Source organism: Urocitellus parryii, unplaced genomic scaffold (assembly GCF_045843805.1).
Source record: "Urocitellus parryii isolate mUroPar1 unplaced genomic scaffold, mUroPar1.hap1 Scaffold_1396, whole genome shotgun sequence".
Lineage (NCBI taxonomy): Eukaryota > Metazoa > Chordata > Mammalia > Rodentia > Sciuridae > Urocitellus > Urocitellus parryii.
In genome coordinates, this window is record NW_027552000.1 from 23,262 (window position 1) to 49,992 (window position 26,731).

General features: G+C 38.1%; 1 protein-coding gene and 1 pseudogene across 1 annotated transcript in view; one reads left to right on the forward strand and one right to left on the reverse strand.

Moving 5' to 3' along the window:
* The window catches only part of LOC144251635 (E3 ubiquitin-protein ligase HERC2-like), a gene marked incomplete at its 3' end in the record, with an annotated part of 45,214 nt that extends 21,829 nt beyond the window's left edge, over positions 1 to 23,385 (reverse strand). Inside the window, exons 1-3 of the mRNA XM_077794451.1 lie at positions 23,300 to 23,385; positions 22,595 to 22,697; positions 9,975 to 10,089 (exon numbers count right to left, since the gene is read on the reverse strand). Of these exons, the coding sequence (XP_077650577.1) occupies positions 9,975 to 10,089; positions 22,595 to 22,666 (187 nt within the window). The remainder of the gene's footprint in view (positions 1 to 9,974; positions 10,090 to 22,594; positions 22,698 to 23,299) is intronic.
* On the forward strand, positions 15,920 to 17,488 carry LOC113190949 (heterogeneous nuclear ribonucleoprotein D-like; annotated as a pseudogene).
* Positions 23,386 to 26,731: the final 3,346 nt, after the last annotated feature.

Sequence of the window (26,731 nt, forward strand, 5' to 3'; positions counted from 1 at the left end):
AAACTGGTAAACCAGGTTCCCAGGGCTGGGTCCAGGAGAGGACCAGGAAACACAACCCTAGGGAGAGAAGAGCAGGGTCTTATGATGCACAGATGAGCATCTATCCTGATCTGTGGAACTAAATACCAACTCAAGTTTAGGCCTCTTATTTTAACCTACCATGGAAAGTGTGAGAGCAAAGTACAATTGGGAAGTTTAATATGTGAGATACACTTAAGAGTAGGACATTAAATAGGAAGAGAGAGAGAGAGAGAGAGAAGCTAATGGAAACTGAAATAAACTAACATGTACTATGATAAGCATCTAGCCCAACCACTGTACATTTCTCATTTACATCTTTACAACTTTGTGAGGAGGCACTTTGTCATCTCCAATTTACCAACACAGAAATCAAAGCTCATAGAATAGGTAATGGCCAGGAAGAGAGCCCCCCAGGTGAGAACCCAGGGGCTGATTCTAACTGCTAGACTTTACATCACATGTGGATCCACCAACCACAGCCCAGTGGCCAAATCCAGCACACAGTAAGTATGGCTGGAAAGCAAATAAAGAACTTCATATTTTTAGTCAGGAACAGTGGTACATATCTATAATTCCAAGTACTCAGGAGGCTGAGGCAGAAGAACTGCAAGTTTGAGATCAGCTTCAGCAACTTAGTGAGACCCTGTCTCAAACTAAAAAACTCTTTTAAAAATGAAGGACTAGGGATGTAGCTCAGTGGTAAAGCACTCCTGAGATTACTTTCAAGAAGAAAGAAGAAGGAAAGAAAGGAAGGAAGGAAGGGGAAGGGAAGGAAGGAAAGAATTTTATACTTTTAAATGATGGAAAAAATCCAAAAAAGAAAAGGAAAAGTATTCCATGACATTTGAACATTATACAAACTTCACCTTCTGGTATACATAAGTAGTTTTATTGGTATGCAACCATACCAGTTATTTAATACTGTTGTAGTTGCTTTGGGACAGGGTCCCCATAGTTACTTCAGGGTCCCTTAGTTATGGCAAAGACCATATGATACACAAAACTTAAAATACAGTCATTTTAACATGATCCTAATTCCAAGATCTGCATCACCCCCATACTGTGTAGTCAGCTTTCCATCATTGTGACAAAATATCTGAGATAATCAAATATTACAAAAGGTTCTCTGTTTTAGCCTGGCATGGTGGCACACACCTGTAATGCCAGCAGTTTGGGAGGCTGAGGCAGGAGAATCGCAAGTTCAAAGCCAGCCTTAGCAATGGCGAGGTGCTAAGCAACTCAGTGAGACCCTGTCTCTAAATAAAATACAAAATAGAGCTGAGGATGTGGCTTAATGGTCAAGTGCCCCTGAGTTCAATCCCAGCGCCAAAAAAAAAAAAAAAAATAGGTTCCTCCTTTATATTTATTTTGGTTCAAGGCTTCACATTTTTCAATTCATGGTCACTTGACCCTGTTGCTTTGTGTCTATGGCAACCCAATTACCCATGGAGATATGTGGCAGAGGAGGGTTGTTCACCCAATGGCAGCGGGGAAGTAAAAAAAGAGAAAGGAGAGGGACCAGACTCAGTATCTCCTTCAAGGGCATATGCCCACATGACTTAACTTCCTTCCACTAGGCCTACTTCCTAAAGGTTCCACCATCTCCCAACAGCACCACGATAGAGAGCTAAGCCTTCAACACATGGACCTTAAGTACATCTTGACGATCCAAACTACAACAGATACCAAAACCTTAAACAACCTTAAACATCCAAATCCCTCCTATAAAATAGCATAGTATTTGTCTGTAACCTACACACATCTTCCTGGTTACTTTAAATCATCTCTAGATGTCTTATAATACCTAATAAAATGTAACTGCTATGTAAGTAGCTGTTACACTGTATTGTTCAGGGAATAGTGACAAGAAAAAAATTGGTGTATGTTCAGCATAGACACTAATTGTTTTTCAAATATTTTCAATCTGCAATTAGTTGAATCCATGAATGTAGAACTCCAGATACGAGGGCCAACTGTATTTACTATCTGGCCCTTTACAGGAAGTCTGCCACCCTGCTCTACTCCATGCTATAAATTTTACAAAAAAAAAAAAAAATATATATATATATATATATATATATATTTATTCTTAATTTTAAAATCAGTGCACTGGAACATTGGTCATATATAATCTCTTCTTCAGGATGAAAATCTTCAGCATTCACAAGGAAGCTGAAAAGAAGCATCACTAAACACATCTGAGTTTTACTCTCAGGAGCATAAATTAGAACTCTAGCATAAATTAGAACATCCAGCAAAATCTGGATGAAGTCCCTGGAGGTCATGAAAACAACAACCAGAATAATCGGCACCAGCAGCTCAAAGACAGGATACACCTTAGCTTCAGTGTCTGCCTGATCTCCTTTTCACCTCTTCAGGGCTCAAACTTCACAGACAGGAAACAGAACACAAACTGCCCAGATATATAGCAAAATTAAGAAATGCTGGAGAGGAGTTGTGAGCACTCATGAGGACCTGGATTCAACTTCCAGCAGCAACAACAGAATACTCTGGGGAGAAGGGAAAGTCAGAGGGGATGTCCCTCCTAAAGCTTTAGGTAGTATCCTGAGGAGCCATTGTGGGCTGAAGCAGGGAAGCAGATTCTAGGTACTCTGCCACCTGGTCTGAGGACAGAACTAGGACTGGATGACCTCAGGACTTTAAGACATTCCAGTCCAGTTATGGTGGGAAGTTTGTACAAACCACCTAACGTAGTTTCTGTTCAAATCACTGTTTAGAACCTAAGAGGAAGAGGAGCACCAAGAACTCAACTGAGGAGGGCCCAGGAGGGGCAAATTTACTCATTTCAAAGAAGAAAAGATAAAGTCAAGCCAGAAACTAAGGATTACAATCTAAATGTTGCATTGTTTTACTTTTTGAATAACTCTTCTAAATTTAGTGTACCCCATATCCTAAAATGCTTATTTTTATGTATAAATTATTTCATATATGGAAAGATACTAAAACTAGTAATAACATCTCTAAGAAGGAAAAAAAAGCAGGTACCTGGCGAACTGGATTGGGATGAAACTTATTATTCACTGAAAACTCTTTAAAAACTTTTAACATTTTAACCTTGAAATACAATGTAAGTATTTTGTAGTAAGTTCAAATTGTAAAAAGATCTAACAATGTTAATTAAAAATAGATTATGTGAGCAAACCATGGTGGTGCACACCTATAATTCCAGCAACTCTGGAGGCTGAGGAAGAGTCCTAAGCAAGACTTACAACTTGGCAAGATCCTGTCTCAAAAAACACAAAAAGGGCTGGGGATGTAGCTCAGTGGTAGAGCATCCTGGGTTCAATCCCAGTACCAAAAAAAAAAAAAGATTGTGTGAATCAGGCACAACAGAGAACCCCTATATATAGTCCCAGTTACATGGGAGGCTGAGGTAGAAGACTCACTTGAGCCTAGCAGTTCCATGACAGCCTGAGCAACATAGCAAGGTCCTACCTCATTAAAAAACTAAGGTAATATACAAGATTTGAAATCATTCCTGTTATTACTCTCTAGTCAAAAATAGGACTTCCAGGCTCTCTGGCTGGCATGTCCATTCACAGGCCAATTCACTATGAGAGCACAGCCATCATCACTCCAGGGTCTGAGCACTGCTTATGTGTCAAGTACTGTGCTCAGCACAGGTGACTTATAGAGTGGCCAAGAGAACTCACAAATGGATAAGATACTAAATTTCCTGTCTTCAGTTAAACAGCCACATGATAAATCACAAAATTGTAAGCAACACAGACTGGGGGTAGGCACCATGCCACATGCATCACAGATTTTAATCAACTCATTCATCAACCCAATAACCCTATGAAGTCGGTGTTTGTTTCATTAATTTCAACATGGGTCTTTTAGACAAGTTTGACATATTAATCTGGGGTTAACAAATTCTGTTCACATACAGTCAGATTTGCAAGCAGTGCGTTCTCTCTTGGTGATAAATGAGAGTGCATTTTACTACTGAGTTTGCAGAACCACTCTGCTTACCTCCCCCACTCTGCACAGAGTCTGGGCCAGAAAGAGACCTACCCCACTGCCAGGGCTTGCATGTCTCCCCATTTCATAGCCAACTACAGGGTTAGACACCAAAAGGCTCACCCAATCTGTTTTGGGGTGGATATGACTGTGGTGAAACTTTGAAGAAGTTAAAGTTGAACAGCAACCCTATATAACAAGAAGACTTTTCATATCACATACCACCACTAGAAGCATTCTTCACTATGTATGTATATTTTTCTATTTTGGGAGGGGATTATTAAGGTTATGAAGTCTATTATATTTGGTGGCACTCCTACTCTGACTGGCTTAAAAAGACTAATAATGGCGTTTATACTCTTAAAAAAAATGGAATCAAGAATCCCCAAAAAAGAAATAAGCTTTGATACTATAAGTATTGGCCAACCTCTTCATTAAAAAGGGAGAAACAATTTAAACCACTAATTCAAAAGAGAGAAGGAACGAGTCCACTAATTCAGAAGCACCTTCTGATACAGAATACAAATTTGCATAATCCAGGTGAATCCTTGCAAAAATAGACTAGTCTGATAATTCTGGTTAAAGATGGTTTTACATCTGTTATCCCTGTGGTGATAACAGTGTTACATATAACACAAGCATATGCCTTATGTTTATTCTCTCAAGGACAGGAGAGTTAATATGAATTTTTAAAATTTCCTGCACTAGTGTACTCATTAGGCAAATTGACATGATTTCCATATAGTGTTTTAAACTGAAAAATCTGAGACTATAGACTCGTCCTAATTAAATTATAAATTCCGATGAACTATTTTTTATATCATCAGAAATCATGTGGTTCTGCAGTGTATCAGTACTCAAGGCCAGCCTCAGCAACTCAACAAGGCTCTAAGCAACTTAGTAAGACCCTGTCTCAAAAAAATAAAATAAAAACAGCTGGAGATATAGCTTAGTGAAAAAGCTTAATAGTCAGTGAAATCCACCCACCACCACCACTGCATCTAACTCCCAATGCAACAGACTGAGCCTACTGAACAAAAACCATGATGCACTCTTGGAAAAGTGTTAGAGAATCAAATCCCAGGCTTCACTCCAAACCTACCCACCCAGTCAGGGTCTCCAAAAGTGACGCCTTCCATAGTAATTAAAAGAAGCCCTCTAATGTATCCTGATGAGCCTGGAGTTTGAGAATCCTTAGGCTGAGAAATTAGAATTTAATACTTGGAGTTCCCACCATTAGGAGAAGGGAATCCTGGCCACTTTTTCTAATATTCATACCCCTCCATGAAAGTATTTTTAAACTCTGGTACATAAAGTATCATTCAGAGTGTTTGTCCAACTGTATCAGAAGGCACCCTTCCAAGGATGTGAGTACAAGTGGGCACTCCAAGAAATACATATCCCTTTGTTCTGGCCTAACCTCATTCTACTGATCCTGCTCACCATCCCCTGACCCCATCACTACTCTCCAACCACGGCCAGCTCTGACCCATGCATACTCCACTTGGAGTCTTAGTGTCTACCTCTAATACCACATGCCACTGTTCTTCAAGGCCAGGACCAGGCTGGCCTCCTAACCACAGAAAACACTCCTCCCTCAGAACTCCTCCAGCCTGTACTTGCTGTAACATTTACGGGGGCTGTGCTATCCTATTACACACATTATGCCTGAGTTTTGATTTTTGCCTTAATAATCATGAGTTATTTGAGGACATGGGTCACAGTTAGCGCCTTTTCTTTTTTAACAATTTCCAGAGAAAACTATAAAAACATTGGGAAGTTATCAGACAGTACAAAATATGACTCCACTAATCTTCACCCCAAAATCCAAAACTTGTCCTTGGACTTTTAAAACTGAAATATGTTAAATAAGAGTACTGACTACACACACACAAAAAAAAAAAAGCAAAATAATTGCCACAATAATGTATAATATTAAGTCAAGAAAAAAAATAAGATATATGAAACTATAAAAAGCAGGTCATGCTATCAATTTGTAGTGTTGTGGAAATAGCAATAAAATTTTTCAAGAGGCCTGACTTCAATTGCTAGATCTGCCCTTTATGATTTGGGTGAATCTCCATTAAAGAGACAAGGATTAAAAGAAATAATGAAGAAAATACTTTCAAGAAAATATAAAGCAGATAACAAAGTACTTATACTTCCACTATCTGCATAGACTGAAAGGTTTACTAGAAATAAAACAGTTCATGACACTGCAATTTTTCACAAAAGAGCAGCTTTAGTATCCCGTAACTTTGCTTTTTTTTTTTTAACATGGTGCTGGGGATTGAACCCAGGGTCTCACAAATGCTAGGCAAGCATACCATCACTGATCTTCACTGAGCTATAACCCCAGCTCCAACTTTCCTTTTTTCTTTTTTTTTGGGGGTGGGGTGGGGGGGGGGTGAGTGTTTAACACAGAGGCACATCACCACTGAGCTACATTTCCATTTTTATTTTTAATTTCAAGACAGGGTCTCACTAAGTTGCTTAGAGCCTCGATAAATTACAGAAACAGGCCTTAAACTTGTGATCCTCCTGCCTCAGCCTCCTGAACCTAACTTTCCTTTATTTAAATCCTATTCCTTCCTCTATGTCCCCTCAAACAACCTTAAATAAAGTATAAATAAGAAAAAAAAATCAACCAGGTATGGTGGCATACACTTGTAATCCTAGAAACTCAGAAGGCTCGAGAAGGAGGATCTCAAATTTGAGGCTAGCCTCAGCAACTTAGTAAGACCCTGTCTCGAAATTTAAAAAAAGGGGGGGTGGCCAGGGATGTATTCCAGTGGGAAAGTGTCCTGGGATTCAATCCTCAGTCCCAATAAATAAATAAGAATAAGAAACATCAGGGCTGGGGTTGTAGCACAGTGGTAGATCACTTGCCTAGCACGTATGAGGCATGGGGTTCCATCCTCAGCACCACATAAAAATAAATGAGGATAGTATGTCCATCTAAAAATAATAAAAAGAAACATCAACTTGAAAAAGTAAAACTATAATTAAGTCTCATTAGGGGCTACTTTGTGATTCAAAAGCTTATACCTGTAAGGGAGTTTTCATTCATTATCAGTGAGCCTAGGAAATTCAATTGCAAAAGAAAGGAAGAAAAATATATCCCAGAGGAAAGTGCCAATTATTACAAGCCACTATTTTTCCAAAACAAATTAAAGGAATCAAGAAGTTAGACAACAGTTAAGAACCCACCCCCACTTTCTTTGTGGGTGATAAAAAAAAAAAGTCATCAATCCCTTTGGGAATAGACATACAGCAAACTGAAAGAAAACTGCAAAGAAATGAAAAGGAATCTGTGGATTTAAGGAACTCCTATTCTGGGCTGGGGATGTGGCTCAAGCGGTATCTCGCTCGCCTGGCATGCGTGCGGCCCGGGTTCGATCCTCAGCAGCACCACATACCAACAAAGATGTTGTGTCCGCCAAGAACTAAAAAAAATAAATATTAAAAATTCTCTCTATCTCTCTCTCCTCTCTCACTCTCTCTTTAAAAAAAAAAAAAAAAAAAAAAAGATTTTAAAAAAAAAAAAAAAAAAAGGAACTCCTATTCTAAGCTGTGTTTTCCTCACAAATTAGCTACAACTGACTTAAAATACAGTCTTAAAATGAAATATAATATGTATCAACCCATCTATAAATAAAGTATTCTCTAATAATAAAAAGTACACATCATGCCCCACTAAAAATAGAAACTTTCACTGAATGCTAAAAAATATCCCCAAAAAACCCTTTTAGTTGGAATCTACATAAAGAACAATTATACTTTGCTTTCTAACCACATGATTTTTAAAAGAACAAAGAACAAAAATAAGTTCAACAAATATAATGAACAAAATATATATTCCAGACTTTTCCATGTGACTGCCTTTTCTTAGAGCACATTTAGAACTAGTGTTTCACAGAGAACACTTTGGGAAATACTATTTTAATTTATTAACAAATACTGGAGGGCTGGGAAGAGGCATAAAACTTAAAAATAAAACTACTGATGCATGCAAAAAAGGGAGTAAGGGGATGAAACTCAAAAACATTATGCAGAGAGAAAGAAGCCAGACACAAAAAAAACCATGACTGGATGATTCCATTTACACCAAGTTCTAGAACAAGGAAAACTAATCAATGCAGAGAAAGATCAGACCAGTGGTTGCCTCTGGGCAGCAGAGTTAGATATGAATTAGGAAGGCAAACAAGGGAACTTTCTTTTTTTTCTTTCTTTTTTTTTTTTTTTTTTTTTTTGAGAGAGAGAGAGAGAATTTTTTAATTTATTTTTTAGTTTTCAGTGGATACAACTTCTTTATTTTTTATTTTTATGTGGTGCTGAGGATCGAACCCAGTGCCCCACACAAGCCAGGCGAGCACGCTACTGCTTGAGCCACATCCCCAGCCCAACAAGGGAACTTTCTAAGCAGGAATAGTGTTGATAAAGGTTTAGGTCACAAGGTATCTTTGCCAACACTTGTAAACTTAAAAATACACTCATTTCAGCCAGGTATGGTGGTACATACCTGTAGTCCCAGCTAATCAGGATACAGGTGGGAGAATCATAGGAATTTGAGACCAGCCTGGGAAACACAGGGAGATCTAATCTCACTATATATGTATGCACTTCATTATGCATAGATTTTATGTGGAAGACAAAAAAACTAAAACCCTACTCAAGTTGATGTGCATGAAGTATCTAAGGAAGCCAGGCAAGACACATCAATGGATAGACAAGGCTGTAAGGCCAGGAGCACTGTGATAAACATGTGGAGCCAAACAGTGGTCACAGGATCTGGGGTATGGATGTGTAGCCAATCTCTACATGCATTTTTAAGTTATTCTGTGTGTAAATAGAAATTTTCAAACAAACAAATTTCAGAAGAAACTGAGCTAACTTTGCCAGGTGTTACAAGTGAAAAATATGACAATACTTTTTCCATGTATTTTTTCTTTTCTTTTTTATTTATTTTTTTCTGTGTTATTGGGGATTGAACCCAGAGTCTCACACAAGCTAGGCAAGTACTCTAACACTGAGCTACATCCCCAGCTCTTTTGTTTTTGTTTTTTGGTTTTTGTTTTTCATTTTGTCTTTTGAGATAAGTTCTCAATAAGTTGTCAAGGCTGACCATGAACTTGCAATTCTCCTGCCTTAACCTTCTAAGTAGTTGGGATTACAAGGATCACATCCAACTTATATCCTATATTTTCTTTTTTTTATAGTTTTAGATGAACAGCATGCCTTTATTTTATTTATTTTTCTACGTGGTGCTGAGGATCGAACCTAGTGCCTCATACATGCTAAGTAAGAACTCTGCCACTCAGCTACAGCCCCAGCCCACTTTTTGTATTTTCAAATAGACACTATCCTAATTCATTCTATGACAAGAAAAGGAAGTACTTCCTAAAGTAGCAGCTTTATCCGTCTTGATGACTTTCAAGTAGTAGAGCCAACAAATTTAGCGTTCAATCTTACAGTGATAATTTAATGTTAGCCAAGGAAAGATCTATTTTGGAACTTTGAAAGAGAAAATATTAACAATTTCTTATAAGCTGCAAACTAGACACAGGAAGACACCACTACAAATACAGGGAGGTGGTTTTACACTGACAGGTACAGTAGCAGATATCTATAATGCAGCTACTCTGGAGGGTAAGGCAGGAAGATCACAAATTCAAGGCCAGCCGGAGAACTCAACAAGACACTGTCTCAAAGTAAAGTTTAAAAAGGGATGGGGATGTAAGTCAATGATAGAGTGCTTGCCTATCACACATGAGAAAAAAAAGAATGCCTTCAAGTCATATAAACAACGAAATCCAAGCAGCTTAAAATATTAACTAATATCTTAGACATCAATCACCAAGTGAAAAACAAAACTTACAAGAGGTATGACCAAATGTTTGTGCCTATGTTACAAAAGTTCCACAAAATGCAATTTATGGTGGTTTTTACAAAATAAAAAAGGAGCTTACCTTTTCTAGGAGGGAGCTCTCCATTCTGTGTTAATTCCGTTCCAGTATAAACAATTTCCCCATCTTTAACCATTTCATTCCATAGGCCACAGAGCCCATCTCTTGAGAATGCAAGCTGGCAATGATGAACAAGAAAACTTTACAGTTTGCTCACACTCACACTGTACTTCTCAAAGAATTATATGAGGAGAAATCTCATTTCCTCTTATTATATTCAATTAGTCAGTAATAAATCAATAATTTATTTATTCAATAATTCACTCAAAAATAAATAACATTTAATGAAAATCATCCAACAAAGAGAGTGAGGTTAAAAAAAAAAATCAAGTCACAAAGCGGTGTATTTACTATGCTAACTTTTGTGTAAGATACAAGAATTTACTATGCTAACTTTTGTGTAAGATACAAAGCAGGAAGATCACAAGTTCCAGCCCAGCCATTGTCTCATGCTCTGAAAAGGTGAACCAAAAACAAGTTACAGTGATTACCTATGGGAAAACATTGAGGTGACATGGAGGAAGGCAGAAGAAACCAATGAAAGCAAGACTGTGAATAGACCTTAAGTAGTTTACTTTTGAAGCACACAATGTTTCCATCTTCAAAAATTAAAATTAAATCATAAAAAAGCAAAACTTACAAATGGTAACAAGCAAATTAACCTGTTAAATATCAGAAAGAAAAGTATTTCAAGGGACTTTTGAATTATAAATCATTCATACAGTATATTCTAAGGTAGGGAAAAAGCCCCCCTTCATTCACTGGTCTTACTGGTAATCATAACATTGATATACAACTTTAAAACTACCATTATATGTATGTTTTATGATAAAACACATTTATAATAAAGTTGATTAATATTACCAGAAACTAAGGTTTTAATTAGAAAAGAGATCAAATCCAAGAAGTTTTTTAAAACAATTTGGATTAGGAATCCCAGTATGTTTTTGTTATGTTTTGTTTTTGCATTTTTTGGTATTAGGGACTGAATACAGGGGCACTTAAGTCACAACACTGAGTCAAATCCATAGCCCTTTTTGTTTTTTATTTTGAGACAAGGTCCCTAAGTTGCTGAGGCTGGTCTCCAACTTGTGATCCTCTTGCTTCAGCTTTCCAAGCTGCAGGGATTACAGGCATGGGCAACCACACCCAGCTTTATTTAATATTATTTGCTTGTTCTGTCTTTGGACCTAGAATCAGAGGCATTCTAACAGATATGAATAAAATCAGAACCCAGATATTGTTCTTTAAGCACCATCTGACACCAAAAGAGAAAAGATTGACTCAAGGGCCTTAGCAGACAACATAAGCCTGGGGCAGGCAATGAGGCTGAAGCAGGAAGATCACAAGTTCCAGCCCAGCCATTGTCTCAACATAAAAAATAAAGAAGAGCTGGGAGTATGCCTCAGTGGTGGAATAACCCTGGGGTTCAATCCCAGTAATACATTAAAAAAAAAAAAAAAAAAAAGACTAACAGGACTTCTGGCCAAATTTAGAACAATTTTGAGCATCCAAATACACACCAAATATAATGCACAAAAATGAATTATACTACATAAGTTCATAGTGATATTCAAAGAAAAAACTAAAAACAAAAATAGCCTAGTTCATCAACATGTATGAATCAGAAAAGGCTTCCCAGAGCACGCAACCAGCACAAAGTAGGGAAAGAAACTTTTGGAACACCAAGAAAAGGTAACCCTTCTAAAGAAAACTGTAGGTGCAACTGAAGACATCTTCTATAACACATACAACATTTTAAATTGTGTCATCTGTTTACTCTTTCTTTCTTTCTTCTTCTTTTTTTTTTTTTTTTTTTTTTTGCAGTGCTGGAGATGGAACTGGAGCCTCACAAATGCCAAGCAAGTGCTCTTCAACTGAGCTATATATACCCTAACTAAGCCAGGCCTTTTCTTATGTACAAGTCTCCTAGCTAGTTCCCTGCCATTATTGTGGTGGATACTACCCTCCTGAAGCACCTACTATCTCCAGTTGCAGTTTCTTTTAAATGAAGCAAGGACTGAAGGACATTTTGCATACAATCTCAGTGCAGAAGTCTTCTAGAATTTTAAAGACTTTTTCTCCAATCCTTTACAGTTCTTTCCCACCTAATCTGTGTAAATCTTGTATTGTTTTAAGACAGTCTTGTTATGTTGCAAAGGCTGGCATGGAATACCTAACCTCTTGCCTCAGGCTCCCAGTATCTGAGATTACAGGCACTAACCACTGCACCAGGCTGTGCAAGTATCTTTGGCATTCCAATTTTATCCAAATTATCTATGGTAACCAAAAATGGCCCCCAAGATTCTAATCCCCCGGGGTATACACCCACCATCTATAACCCTTTTCCCCAAGTGTGTGTGAGGCCTCTAAATAGAATGGGATATAATACTTGTGACTACATGTTGTTCATTCTATGACAAAGGTGAGAGGATTCTGCATATGTAAATAAGGTTCCAATCAGACTACTTTCTAGTTAATCAAAAGTAAGATTATCCTGGGGCTATCCTTAAGACCCTGGAAAAAGCAAGTTGTGGGCTTGGACTGCCTATGGAGAGGGGAAGCCTCTAAGAGCCCAGAGCTTTAGTCCCATAAATTCAAAGAATCCAATTCTTCCAACCAGGACCCTGAGCCCCAGATAAGGGTGCAGCCCAGCTGACACCTTGGCTTCCGTCTAGTGACATCCAAAGCAGAGGACCAAGCTAAGCCATAGCCAGACTCCTGATCCATGAAAACTATCAGACTGTAAGTGTGCATTATTGTCAGTTGCTATATTTGTGGTTAGGGACTCGTTACATAGCAATGGAAAAACAGTTTGACATTCAGTTTAGTTTCTGTAGAAGCAACAACTTTCTCTCAGCATTCCTATTTTATCTGTTCACATCACTAACAAAATAACTTGGAACAAAACATATGACTCTTGAAAAAAGTATCAACAGGAAGGAGGAGAGGCAAATTCTTTTTAAAATGTGAACCATGGGCATTCAAGGCCTCTGAGGTTTAATTAGGGAATGGAATGCTAACAGCAGAGTAGCTAAGTGCTGCCACTCTAGTCTAGTTCCCACCATGGTGCACACAGGGGCCAAATCTCATAGCTCATATGCACCATGCTCCAGGAGTTACACACTACTATCTTCAGACACTCAAAGGAATCCATGACCTACTCCTTAACTAATAATGCAATGGAGACAAAAGAGGAAGAAATTAGAAACAAAGAAAATGAACTAGGAAACCACTACCAAGAGTCAAATGAGAAATGATGAGAACCTAAGCCAAGACAAAGAAAGTATTTACAATTATTTCAAATCAAGTGCATCAAATCAGATATGAAAAGGCAAGGAACAGAATACAAATGAGAATTAGTTCAGTTTTAACCACTACAATTTGCACTAATGTTATGATTTGATTAAGTATCCCCTCAAAACTCCATGTGTTAAAAGTTTGGTCCCCAGAGTGATACTATTTGGAAGAATGAAACTTTTAGGAGGTTGGAACTAGTGGGAGGTCGTTAAGTCATTGGAGATGGCCCTCAAAAGGTATTGTGGGACCCCAGTCTCTTTGTCTTCCCTTTTGCTTCCTAGATGATGAAGACGAGTGGTTTTGCTCCATCACATACTCTTAGCATGTACTGCCTCACCACAGATCCAAAAAATCAGAGCCAATCAATCATGACTGGAACTTAAATAATAGTAAGCCAAGATAAACCTATTCTTTTTTTTATATTTTTAGTTGTAGATGGACACAATATCTTTATTTTATTTATTTATTTTTTTAATGTGGTGCTGAGATCGAACCCAGTGCCTCACAGGTGCTAGGCAAGCACTCTACAACTGAGCTACAGCTACAGCCCAGAAACCTATGCTTTGTAAGATACAACTAACATAGTTAGTTAAACATGGAGTATGTAAATATAAATAAACATGGAGTATGTAAATATAAATCCAGTTCTTAGCAGAGTGTTCAGAGTTATACACTCAAATCTAGAAGTCAGAGCAGACAGTTTATAGATGGAGGCCTGAAGGAGATGCCAATACTCCAGGAAAAACAGTGGACTACCATTCTCAGCCTCAACTACACTCTGGGACTGCCCCATACTAGCTGGGCTCTACATATCAGTGTTCTGAGATGTAATCTAGGTTAAGAGACAAAGATGTTTAAAAGAGCCATTTAAACTGGGGGGAGGGGGGACGCGGAGCCAAAACATTTAAAAACTAAGCCAAGGAGGAAGCCCAGTTTACAAAGAAACAAGAAGTATTGCTACAGCCCATTCTTTCATTACCTGGATAGTGTCAGCAGGGAAGAAGGAAGAGCAAAAGCTGTGTGAGCAACAAGGGATCCTTTTTTGGAAGGTAGAAACTAAACATCTGGAAGGACACATACAATAGTGACCTCCTAGGAACTAATGACCCCAAAATGGAAAGGAGGTAAGAATCAAGTATGTGCCAATTCAAGTCCAACAGTTAGGATATCATGCTATGCATCAGATATAGTCCTAAGAAGGACACTATCTTAATACGAATAAATTAGCCCAAATAAAGGCTGTGTGGATCAGCCCTAATAAACCTTAGGATCAATGCTTTTCTTTGTTGTGTTGTTGTTGTTGTTTTTAAAATCAAGCTTTGAAAAGATCAAATTGATCTCAAGTAACACACATGCATGCCAGAACAAAAACAAAGCCACCGCTAGAGCACCCTGGGTTCAATCCCCAGTGCCCCCCCCAAAAAAAGTCTAGCATTCAATCAAATATTAGCAGGCACACAACCACATCCCATAATGAGAGAAACTGATCAATAGAAATGATAGGATCAATCAGCAACAGAAATTGGGCATGGTGGTACACACTTATAATTCCAACTACTCAGGAGGCTTGAAGCAGGAGGATTGTAAATTCAAGCTCAACTGAGCAAATTAGCAAGATCTTATCTCAAAATTTTAAAAATACAAAAAGGGCTGGGGGCGCGTAACTCAGTGATACAGCACTTGCCTAGCGTGCACAAAATGCTGGGTTCAATCCCTGGTACCACAAAAAAATGTAAAATTAAGAAAACACAGCAGAAATAAATCCAGAGGTGATAGAATTAACATTTAATGTTCTTACAGTGAAGTGGGACATTAAAAAGGACCCAACTGGAGCCTCCACAAGTGAAAAAATACTAATGAGAAAATTACAATGGATAGGATTAATAATAGACATTATGAAACAGTTACACCATAATCTACAATGTCTAAGCATATAGCTATTCCACTGTTCTCGCCCTTGGAACATTCATTATAGTCTAGGTTTTACCCAAAACTGTGGGTTTAATGACCAGCACCAGTCCTATGGGGATGTACAGCCATTAAATTGTCTGAAGAACGTATCAATTCCACAAAACTGGCTTATGAAAATATATTTCCTGCATTACTGCTAACTGATAAATCTGTGTTGTTTTTACCTGAAAAGTCAGTTTTGCTGGCACATAAAATCCTTGGTTCACATTTTCTTTTCTTGATTGCCTTAAACATGTTATCCACTTTTCTTCTACTGTCGTCCAAGTCTGATGATAAACTCATTTCTTTTCCTTTATAACTATTATTGGCCTTTTCCAAAAACCAAGCTAAAAGTTAGTTTTCTCTTAAAAAAAAAAAAAAAAAAAGGCCAAACTGGGAGCAGTGGCATATGCCAGTAATCCCGGATAATCCAGAGGCTGAGGCAAGTTCAAAGATAGTCTCAGCAACTTCACGAGACCCTGTCTCCAAATAAAAATGAGTTGGGGACATAGCTCAGTAATAAAGTGCCTCTGAGAGGGAGGAAAGGAGGGAGGGAGAGAGGAAGGAAGGAAGGAAGGAAGGAAAGAAGGAAGGCAGGCAGGCAGGCAGGCAGGCAGGCAGGCTGGCTAACAACATTTACAAAATCCTGACAAAATTGACCCAAAATATAGGGAAGATAAAAATAACCACAATCGATACAACATTCTGCTGCCACTGCTGCCATGACCAGAACTGCACACCAGCAGCCCCCTACCAGCAGCCCCCTGTCAACAGCTCCATCACCATGGAGGACATGAACCAGTACAGCCACACAGAGGAATCAAGATCAACGCAAGCAAGAATCGGCAGAATGGCAGTAAAATGTTTATGGGAGGTTTGACCTAGGATACAAGCAAGAAAGATCTGACTGAATATCTGTCTTGATTTGGGAACCTGAAGACTAAACAGTTAAAACAGATCCAGTCACTGAAAGAGCAAGAGGATTTGGATTTGTACTTTTTCAAAAATGCTACTAGTGTTGACAAGGTTTTAGAACAGAAAGAACACAAACTGGATGGCAAATTGATAGACCCCAAAAGGGCCAAAGCTTTAAAAGGGAAAGAACCCCCTAAAAAACGTTTTTGTGAGGGCTGGGGTTGTGGCTCAGTGGTAGAGTGCTCACCTAGCACATGCGAGGCCCTGGGTTTGACCCTCAGCACCACATAAAAATAAATAAACAAAATAAAGGTATTGTGTACAACTAAAAAATAAATATTAAAAAAAAAGTTTTTGTGGGTTGGGGATGTGGCTCAAGCGGTAACGCACTCACCTAGCATGCACGGGGCACTGGGTTTGATCCTCAGCACCACATAAAAATAAAAGATGTTGTATCCACCGAAAACTAAAAAATAAGTATTAAAAAATTCTCTCTTTTAAAAAAAAAAAAAAAAGTTTTTGTGTGCGGACTGAGCCCAGACACTTCTGAAGAACAAATTCAAGAGTACTCTGGAGCCTTTGGAGAGATTGAAAATATTGAACTTCACATGAATGCAAAAATAAATGAAAGATGAAGAGCCAGTAAAGAAATTGTTGAAAGCAGATATCATCAGGGGCTGGGGCTGTAGCTCAGTGGCAGAGTGCTTGCCTAGCATGCGTGAGGCACTGGGTTCAATCCTCAGCTCCACATAAAAATAAAGGCATTCTGGGGCTGGGATTGTGGCTCAGCAGTAGAGCACTTGTCTAGCATGTGTGAGGCCCTAGGTTTGATCCTCAGCATCACATAAAAATAAATAAAGGTATTGTGCCCAACTAATTATAAAAAATAAATGTTAAATAAATAAAGGCATTTTGTCCATCTACGACTACAAAAAAAAAGAAAGAAAGCAGATATCATCAAATTGGTTCTGTGAAGTGTGAAATCACAGCTGCACAACCCAAAGAGGTATAATAGGCAGTAAAAACAACAAAAAGAAGGAAGAGGTGCTGAAGTTGGTGGAGAGATTGAAAATATGGAAAGAGGGTTTGGTATTCCTGTATGAGGTACCAGGGGTCATGGCTGAGGTCAGGGACAAAACTAGAACCAAGGATTTAAAAAGTATTATGATCAAGGATATGGAAATTACAAATAATTCCTATGGTAATGTTCAGAACTATAGTGGCTACAGTGGATATGCTTATACTATGGGAACTATGCATAGGGATATGCAAACTATAGTGGTCAACAGAGCACTTATGGCAAGGCATCTTGAGAGGGTGGCAATCACCAAAATAATTACCAGCCATACTAAAAGACGGCATTGGAGAAAACAGGAGACGCTAAAGAAACTCATGTTGCAGAACAACACTGAAGATTGGTCTTCTGTTGATCTAAGATGATTATTTTGTAAAAGACTTTCTAGTGTACAAGACACAACTGTGTCCAACTGTATATAGCTGCCAATTAGGTTTCTTTGTTTTTACTTTGTCCTTTGCTATCTGTGTTATGACTCAATGTGGATTTGTGTTTATAAAAATTTGAGGGGCTGGGGTTGTGGCTCAAGTGGTACAGTGCTCACCTAGCATGTGTGAAGCACTGGGTTCAATCCTTAGCACCACATAAAAATGAAATAAAAATATTCCTAAAAAACTTTTTTTAAAAATTTATTTGTATGACTTCATGTTAAACCTCAAATAAATGCTTCCTTACATGATGGGGAAAAAAGTACCACAATCATGAACAAAAGTAAATAATGCTATCTATCCTACAGAGATAAAAGTTATCCTAAGAAGTCATTATAAACTTTTTACCTTAATATGAAAATTAATGTGTTTAATTCCTGACATACCGTGATATTCTAATACTCCTGACCCTACTTATATAAAATGACAGATATAACTACAATTAGCATTCTACAAAACAATCTATTTACTCCCACTTTAAGAAATAAAACAGAGATGATACATGCATGCTTACCAAAAATACACTTAAAACTAATTAAAGCACAAAGATGGAAACTGGAAAGGAAAAGTGTGTCTGTGTGTATACACACACACACACACACACACACACACACACAGATTGTTTGCTGGAGAACTATTAGCCATTAGAGAACACCTGAAAACTACTAAAATTATATAATCCTAAATTGGAAAACATCAAGTTTTTCTATTCTTCTAATTAACTCTGTGATTAAGGTTATACAAAACTATATAATGCTTTTCTCTTATCCCTATTTTATTTTTCTACCAAAGCAAACTTTGGTGCTAAAAATGGTTCCAGTTGGATACACACAAGAATTACAGGAAAAAGCCAGGCGCAGTGGCACGCTCCTATAATCTCAGTGGCTCAGGAGGCTGAGACATGAGAATTTGAGTTCAAAGCCAGTCTCAGCAAAAAGCAAGGTGCTAAGCAACTCAGTGAGACCCTGTCTCTAAATAAAATACAAAAGAGGGCTTGGGATGTGGCTCAGTGGTCGAGTGCTCCTAAGTTCAATCCCCTCCCCCACCCTCCAAAAAAAGAATTACTGGAAAGCACAGTAAGGCATTCTGTCTTTTAGTTTGTTTCTAAAATTGAAACAGCAGAGTCAAGCTTCCATTTGAAGATTTTTTTCAATATCAGTAAAAGGATATCAAAATCAACAATGATACATAATTATTTGCATTAACCTAATACAATGTCATACCTCATACAGGAATACCAAACCCTCTTTCCATCTTTTTGTAAACAAAAATTTTTCCATACAGACAGATATACTTGGATATGAGAGGTAAAGAGCACTTTTTAAAATCTAATCCTAAGAAGGTAAAATAAGCTACCTACATTTATCACATTCTTTTATTTCTCTATGTCATTAACCGATTAGTTAAAACCCTAAGAACAAAATTTATTATAATGTTCATACTTATACTTTTTGTTTGTTTGTTTGTTTGGTGCTGGGGATTGAACCCAGGGCCTTGTGCATGTGAGATAAGCACTCTACCAACTGAGCTATATCCCCAGTCCCATATTTATACTTTTTAATCTACTGATATTTCTAAGCATAAAGTAACAAATGTACATTCAATAAATCTGTATAGTTTTTAAAGTTTACTTTTATGCTTAATCCTTTTAAATTAATGACTAGAAAGAAAGAAAGAAAAATAAATGATGCCAAGTTTAACTCTGACGTTCTCTACAACTTTGATGGACCTAAAGGAAATTATGCTGAGTGAACAAAGCTAATCTCAAAAGGCTACATGCCATACAATCTTGAAATAACAAAAATTATAGAGACAGAAAACAGATCAGTAGTTACCAGGGCTTAAACTGTAGTAGATGGAGGGTGGGTGTGACTAAAGAGATCATTTTGGTGATCAAACAGTTTGTATCGAACTCTACTGGTGATTAAATGACTAGACACATGAGACAGAATGGCACATGAGACAGAACTATGCATCTGAGTTGTACCAATGTCAATATACTGGTTTTGATACTGTACCACAGCTATAAGATGGAGCCACTCAGGGAGTCTGGGTAAAGGGTACACAATGACCTTTCTATTTTCTTTGCAACCTCCTTTGAGTATATTATTATTTCAAAATAAAAAGTTTTTAAAAATTGCTTCATACATATCTAATTTCATGTGCCACTTCAAAGAACCCAAAAATAGAAACTGTAGGAAATTCATCTGAGTGCAGCTTATGCAAGAAAGAGCAGGATAACTCTTATTCTTGACCCATGCTCAAAGACACACCCTTAGACTTACATCAAGATTGGCAAATAAATATTCCAATGTTTTAAGAATAAAAAAGCTTTTAAAGCATCATGTACTAGTTTTGATAGTTCCTTTGTTGAACTGATATTTGGCTCACTGAAAAACTACCAATCACATCAGATAAAAGCCTTTTATTGTATGAATAAAATAGTGATGTAGCTACATCTCTTAGCTGTGTAATTTATTGCCTTTTCAAGAGAATAGTGAAAGAAAACAGTGATTCGAATGACTTGACACAACAATCTGAAAAAAAAGTGTTGAAAAATAAGCAGCATTATATTTATATAAAAATCAGATACCTGTCTGGCATATAACAGGCACTCCATTAAAACCTGCTAGTTACAGAGTCCCAGGCCTGATTCATCTTAATACCTATGATCAAGAAGTTGAAGAACAGTGTACTTTATAATACGTATGTATTAAAAGTATTCATACTCCAAAACCTTTCCATCCTAAAAGTCACTAAAACTTTCAAGCATATCAAACAAAAATAGCTTGTAGAAAACAGATTTACTAAATCCTACGAAACATCTTTCTACATATATATGTCTCTCACATATTAATCCTTAACTAGGTGTCAATTCTGCTTCCAATACAAAATCTCTAAGTAAGAAATTGAATGCTTCACTCTCCAGGTGGGAGAGCCATCCCAATAAGATAAAGGTAAAATCTGTCAGCACAAGATCTGCATCCACAATGTGTATCTGCAAGGATCCTAGGGTAAGACAACAGCATTGATTCCTCACATTTAATAAACAATGCTGAAGCTAGGCACAGTGGGGCACACCTGGAATCCCAGCTACTTAGGAGGTTGAGGCTCCTGCTAAAACAGGAGGATCACAAGTTTGAGGCCAGCCTGGGAAACTTTGTGAGACTCTGTTCAAACTAAATAAAAGGGACTGGAATGTAGCTCAGTGGTAGAGGACCACTGGGTTCATCCCTACTACCCAAAAAAATAAATAAGCAATGTTGGAGAAACTGTATAAATAGGGCAGCAATCATTTTTTTCATGGCATTTAAATACCTGAAATACCCACAATACATTTTCTTCTATTCAAAATCTAATCTCTTCACTTTTCCTAGGAGGCATTTTGGAGGACCTCTTTTGTTGAGCAGTGGAGGAGATATGATGGTATTGGGGATTGAACCCAGGGCCTCAAGTTCCAGAGTCAAACTTGTGATCCTGTTTCAGCCTGGGGTTACAGGTGTGTGCTACCACAGCCAGTTTGGAAGATTTCTGAATAATACTCAAAATGTCTAGGAAAGGCCAAAAACAATGTATCACACTGAACAGAAATCAAAAGAAAAATAACAAGCACTCTAAGACATAAATGGTGCCTCATTTTATGTATATTTGCCTGACTTGTCACAGGCTCTTAATTATTTATTATACTGGTTTTACATCAAGATGCTAAAACTCATATTTAGTAGTTACTAAATTTTTTTTCTACAATTTTTATTACTAAGAAAATAAAACTTCATTAGGTATGGTTCTTTACTTCAACAAGTTTATCAAAATACATAACTACAAATATAAAAAAAAATTCTTAAAGAGTTTGTGTGAACCTGAAGAGTTCAGTAATAAATTATCTTCACCTCTTCCATCTACTTAAAAAGAGACTAATAAATAAAAGGAAATGTTTAAACAAAAACAAAATCAAAAGAATAACAACTACTACACCAATTCTTGACCCAATTATCTAACATTATACCATTAATAACAATCCCATCATCCACAATGCTTAGCTTTATATCCACTGGTGCTCAACACCTGATTAAGGGGGGAAAATCAAGTAAAGGCAATAACACTTCAATACGAATATCTATGAGCAACTAACTACTGCTTACAACTCCCAGCGAAAGGTCACATACTATGTAAGACTATTCTAATAAATAGATTACTGAATATTTTAAATGGTTAACCTCAGGGAGGGGAAAAAAAACCATGTATATACCACAAAATATTCCAGACACTTTTTTGCTGGTAAAATGGAGTTCCAAAAGTAGTTCTTCCTAACCATTCACAAACAAGATTAGCTTAGGGGTAAAGAATCATTCACAGAAATATTACTGTTATTACCTGATAATTTCCTGACAAGTTTATAATTACTTTATTAAATCAAACATTAGACTCTAAAACCAACATTATTTCCTTAGGTTTCTGAAGTGAAAATCTGCCCACTCCTCTTAATAAGACCAGTCATAAATATAAAACAAATAATTCAAATTAACTAACTCTTATCTCTCCAGAAACACAAACACAAGTTCCCATAAAATGTGAGGGTTTCTGCAAGCCACAATAAGTTACTACATGTCCTTTCATTGTTCCCCCACATAATGAACAGAACATCTCAAAACTATCAGTAACAAAGAATGGTCACCAAGACTTTGTGGTGTGATGCAGACTTAGTGAATAGGAAAAATTTTTGCGTAACTAGATCTCAAAGTTTATTGCACTTACAAAGAACTATAATTAAATTACAGCCACTCACTTTCTACAAACCAGCAGTAAACGCTGTTACATCTTAAGTTACAGAAAATAAACCATTTCTCTAATATGGCAAGAACTGACATCCTCTTACATATCCTAAAACAAACCCTTAAGAGAAACTAAAATACAGAGGCAGAAACACACCAAGAAAAAGTAATGTCAAACCTCACCTGTATATCTGTTTTCAGCCATTTGGAGTCAAGACGAGCCTGGGCAGCCAAACAGAAAGACTCAGAGGGCATCTTTCCTCCAGCTGCCTCCCAGTTATCAGACCTACAAGTAAAACAGAAACGTTGAAGACCTAAAGCTTTTTAAAATTTCACAAAGACCCTCAAGCAAGGTTTAATGCTGTGGAGAGAAAAATGGCAAGAAGGGAGAGAAGAATTGGGGGAGGGGAGTGAGGATGGGAGATAAGAGGGAACGATGGAGAGAAGGAGGGAGGAGAAAGGAAAAGCCTACTTCCAATATAGGTAGGATTCTCCAGGTTTTTGTAATACGTTGGCGAGTCCTTGAGAATGGACGGTCATAAGAGACCAAAGCACAATGTCATCCCCCTTCCTTTAATCCAAAAGATATACAAACAAACACAACAGAAGCCCCTCATTTCAACGACAAATGACACTAGCATGCATCTGTCGCTTTAACACCAGACCAGTGCGTGGTGCGTGAAACAAACTAAACAAAAGTCACATCTGCAGAAAAATCCACAACATCACTTAGAAATGAAAAGACAGCCGAGACCGCACCGCAGGCGGTTCCCGCAGGCCCAGGTCCCAGCTGCCGCGCCAACGCCCGCCACCCGGGCTCGGCCGCCCTTCCGCCCCAGGCCGGCCCCGCCCCGCCGCCGGCCATCCTCGCGCCCCGGACACCAGGACCTGACTCGCTGCGGCCAGGCAGCCTCGCCCCGCCGGCGTGCGGGAACAGCCTTCAAGCCGCAGCTGGCCCCGGCCGGCGCTCGCTATCCCGGCGCCTCTCGCGGCCCGAGGGGCAGGCTGACGCGCGACTGCCGCCCCCAGCACCCAGCCAATCGCAGGAAATCAACCCCGCCAATACAGCCAATAGGGAAGAGGAACCCCTTCGCTGCTCCTCCCAACTCTCCGGCTTCCAGCAATCCTGCTCCTCTTCCTTCTAGGGTCTCACAGGCTGCGGCCAGGGCCAACCGCAGGTGCCGGGAGGCGGGATTTCCGCCCCACGCACGCACACGATCCCGTCCCGGACTTCGCTTAGTGTTGGAGAGCTCCTGGGACTCTAGTAGACTTTGGACTGACCTACGGCTGAGCGTGACCGAGGCGAGATCTACACTTCTGAGGATACCCTTGGTGAGAGCAGCTCTACCCTTCAATAGCTTCCTCCTGGTCTTGAACCACTAACAACTGAAACCTAATGCCAGTGACTGAGAACGCTGAGACGGAAGGATCTCAAATTGGAGGTCAACCTCAGCAATGTAGCAAGAACCCGTCTCAAAATATAAAGGACTGAGGATGTATGGTAGAGCATCCCTGGGCTCGATCCCAATACATAAAAAGAAAGAAAAATGAAATCACACTAAATATGTTCTCTGATCATAATGGAAGTAAGCAATCAACATGATGACAGGACAGCCTCTAAACATTTGGAAATTAAGCGCTACATATCTAAATAATCCATGGATTAAAGAAGAAAACGCAAAGGAGAAAATATTTTAATTGAAAAAGAGTTAAAGTACGCGGTCTGTGGGCCTAACAGTAGTAGAGCTGCTTGCTTAGCAGGTGCCAAAATAAAGAATACAGTATCAAAATGTGTACTAATGTTGTAAAGTGAAATTTATGGCACTCACTGCTTCTGTTTAAAAAAAAAAAAAAAAGGAAAGGTCTAAGATCAGCAATCTAAGTTTCCGTTTTAAAACACTAGAAAAAGAAGCAAAAAAATTGACCCTTACATCCAAAACAAACAGGAGGAAATAACAGAGGAACAAAAATTGAAAGAAATTGAAAACAAAACTACAAGAAAATAATACTAAGAGCTGAACCTTTGAAAAGACCCAAAAAGTCCATGAATGTATAACAAACAAGGTTGAAAAACACACACACACACACACACAAATTACTTCTATAAAAATGCAAAAAAAAAAGATATCACTAAAGACCCCACCAACTTTAAAAATATCGTGAGGCAATACGAGGAACAATTAATTCTATGTACATAAATTTGACAATTTATATGAAATGGACTAATTACTTAAAAGCACATCCTACCAAAATTCACTCAAAAAGAAATACATAAGCTGAATTAGCGTATGTTGAATTTCCCATTAAAAACCTTCCAAACAAGGATAGGGGTGTAATTCAGTGATAGAGCACTTGCCTAGCATGTGCAAGGTCCTAGGTTTGATATTCCCTACCACAAAAGAGGAAAAAAAAATTACAAAAAAATAAATCTCCAGGCTCATATTGTATTGTTGGTCAATTCTGGCTCTACCAAATATGTAATAAAGAAATAATAATTCTACAAAAACTCTTTCAGAAAATTGAAGAGAACTAAACATTTTCATTCTATAAGCTTATTATTACCCCAGTAGCAAAACCATAAAAAGACATTACAACAATATTTTATACCCTTCTTATCCTCATGAACTTAGGTGCGAACTTGCTAGCCAACTTTGAGCAAATGAACTCTAACAACCTACAAAAAGGATAAGTTATCACAACTGGGGTTTATCCCAAGAATTTCAAAGTGGGTTTACCATTCAAAATTAAGCATAACTCACCATCTCAATAGATGAAAAAATGCTTTTAATAAATGCCAATATCTATTCATTATAAAGCTCCCAGCAATTGAGGGAAAAATAGGAAGAAAAGGAAACTCCTCAGCCTGATAATGCACATCTATGAAAACCTCCATCCAAGCCAAACAGTATTGATAAAGAAGAACAAAGTCAGAGGAGTCATACTTCCTGATATTAAAGCCTACCACACAATGACAGGAAACAAAATAGTGTAGCACGTTTATAGGATAGTTTTTATAGCCAGTGGAATAGGATAGAGAATCTGGACCATAACTGGAATCAACCGGTCAGTTGATTTTTTACAAGGGTGCCAAGATCATTCAATGAGGAAAAAACAAGTCTTTTCAACAGACAGTGCGGGTGAACTGAAAATCCACATGCAAAAGAATGAAGCTGGACTTCTACCATTGGACTCCAAAATTGGTCAAAGATATAAACAGAAGAGCTGAAAGTATAAAACTTAGAAGGAAACATGGAAAGAAAGCTTCATGATATTGGATTTGGCAATTTTAATATGACACCAAAAGCACAAGCAACAAAAGAAAAAATTGAATAAAGTTTTGTATATCCCTAAAGCAATTTGGGTCCCTGCTTCGCACTGATTTACACACATCTCGGAACTCTCTGTGACTTACAGACTTTCATCAGCAACATCTTTAATATTTTTTCCATTACTGGGAATTGAACCAGGAACACTCTACCAACGAATGACATGCCCAGCCCTATTCTATCTTTTATTTTAAGATGTATTGTTGCTAAATTGTCAAGGCTTGCAATCCTCCTGCCTTAGCATCCAAAGTAGCTGGAATTACAGTTTTGTGCTTTCCAATATTCTCATCATATTATTGTTCTGATGAAAAATCTGTTGTCCTTTGTGGAATACTGTGGCTTTTTATTATTCCACATCCATATATGTTGGCATAAAGATCAGACAACTATCTTCCTGACACTTCTAGACCTTTTTTAGTCAACTTTTGCATTACTGTGACCAAAATACCTGACAAGAACAACTTAGGGGAGGAAAAGTTTATTTGGAGTTCATAGTTTCAGAGGTTTCAGTCCATAGATGGTTGACTGCATGGCTCTGGGCCCAAGGTAAGGCAGCATGTCATGGATTAAGGGCTCAGTGAAGGAAAGCTGCTCAACTAATGGCAGAGTGAGAAAGCAGAGAAGAGGAGAGAGGGGACCCGGGGCAGGTCCCCAGTGACCCACTTCCTCCAGCCATGCCCCACCTGCCTACAGTTACCACCCAGTCCATTCAAACTGGGATGGTCTAATTAGGCTTCAGCTCTCACAATTCCATCATTTTACCTCTGAACATTCATGCATTTACAGGAGTTTTTGAGGGATACCTCATATACAAACCATAACAAGATCATTATTCCACCTGCTTCCTATTAAATAAAGCAAAAGACAATTTATTTGAAATGCTTACTATCCGATTATACCACCCGCTGCTCCTGATTACAATAATCCACAGTCTTTCCATCACTTCCCCACATTTGCTAAAGATTTAGCACTTGACTCATGACCTTTTCCCCAT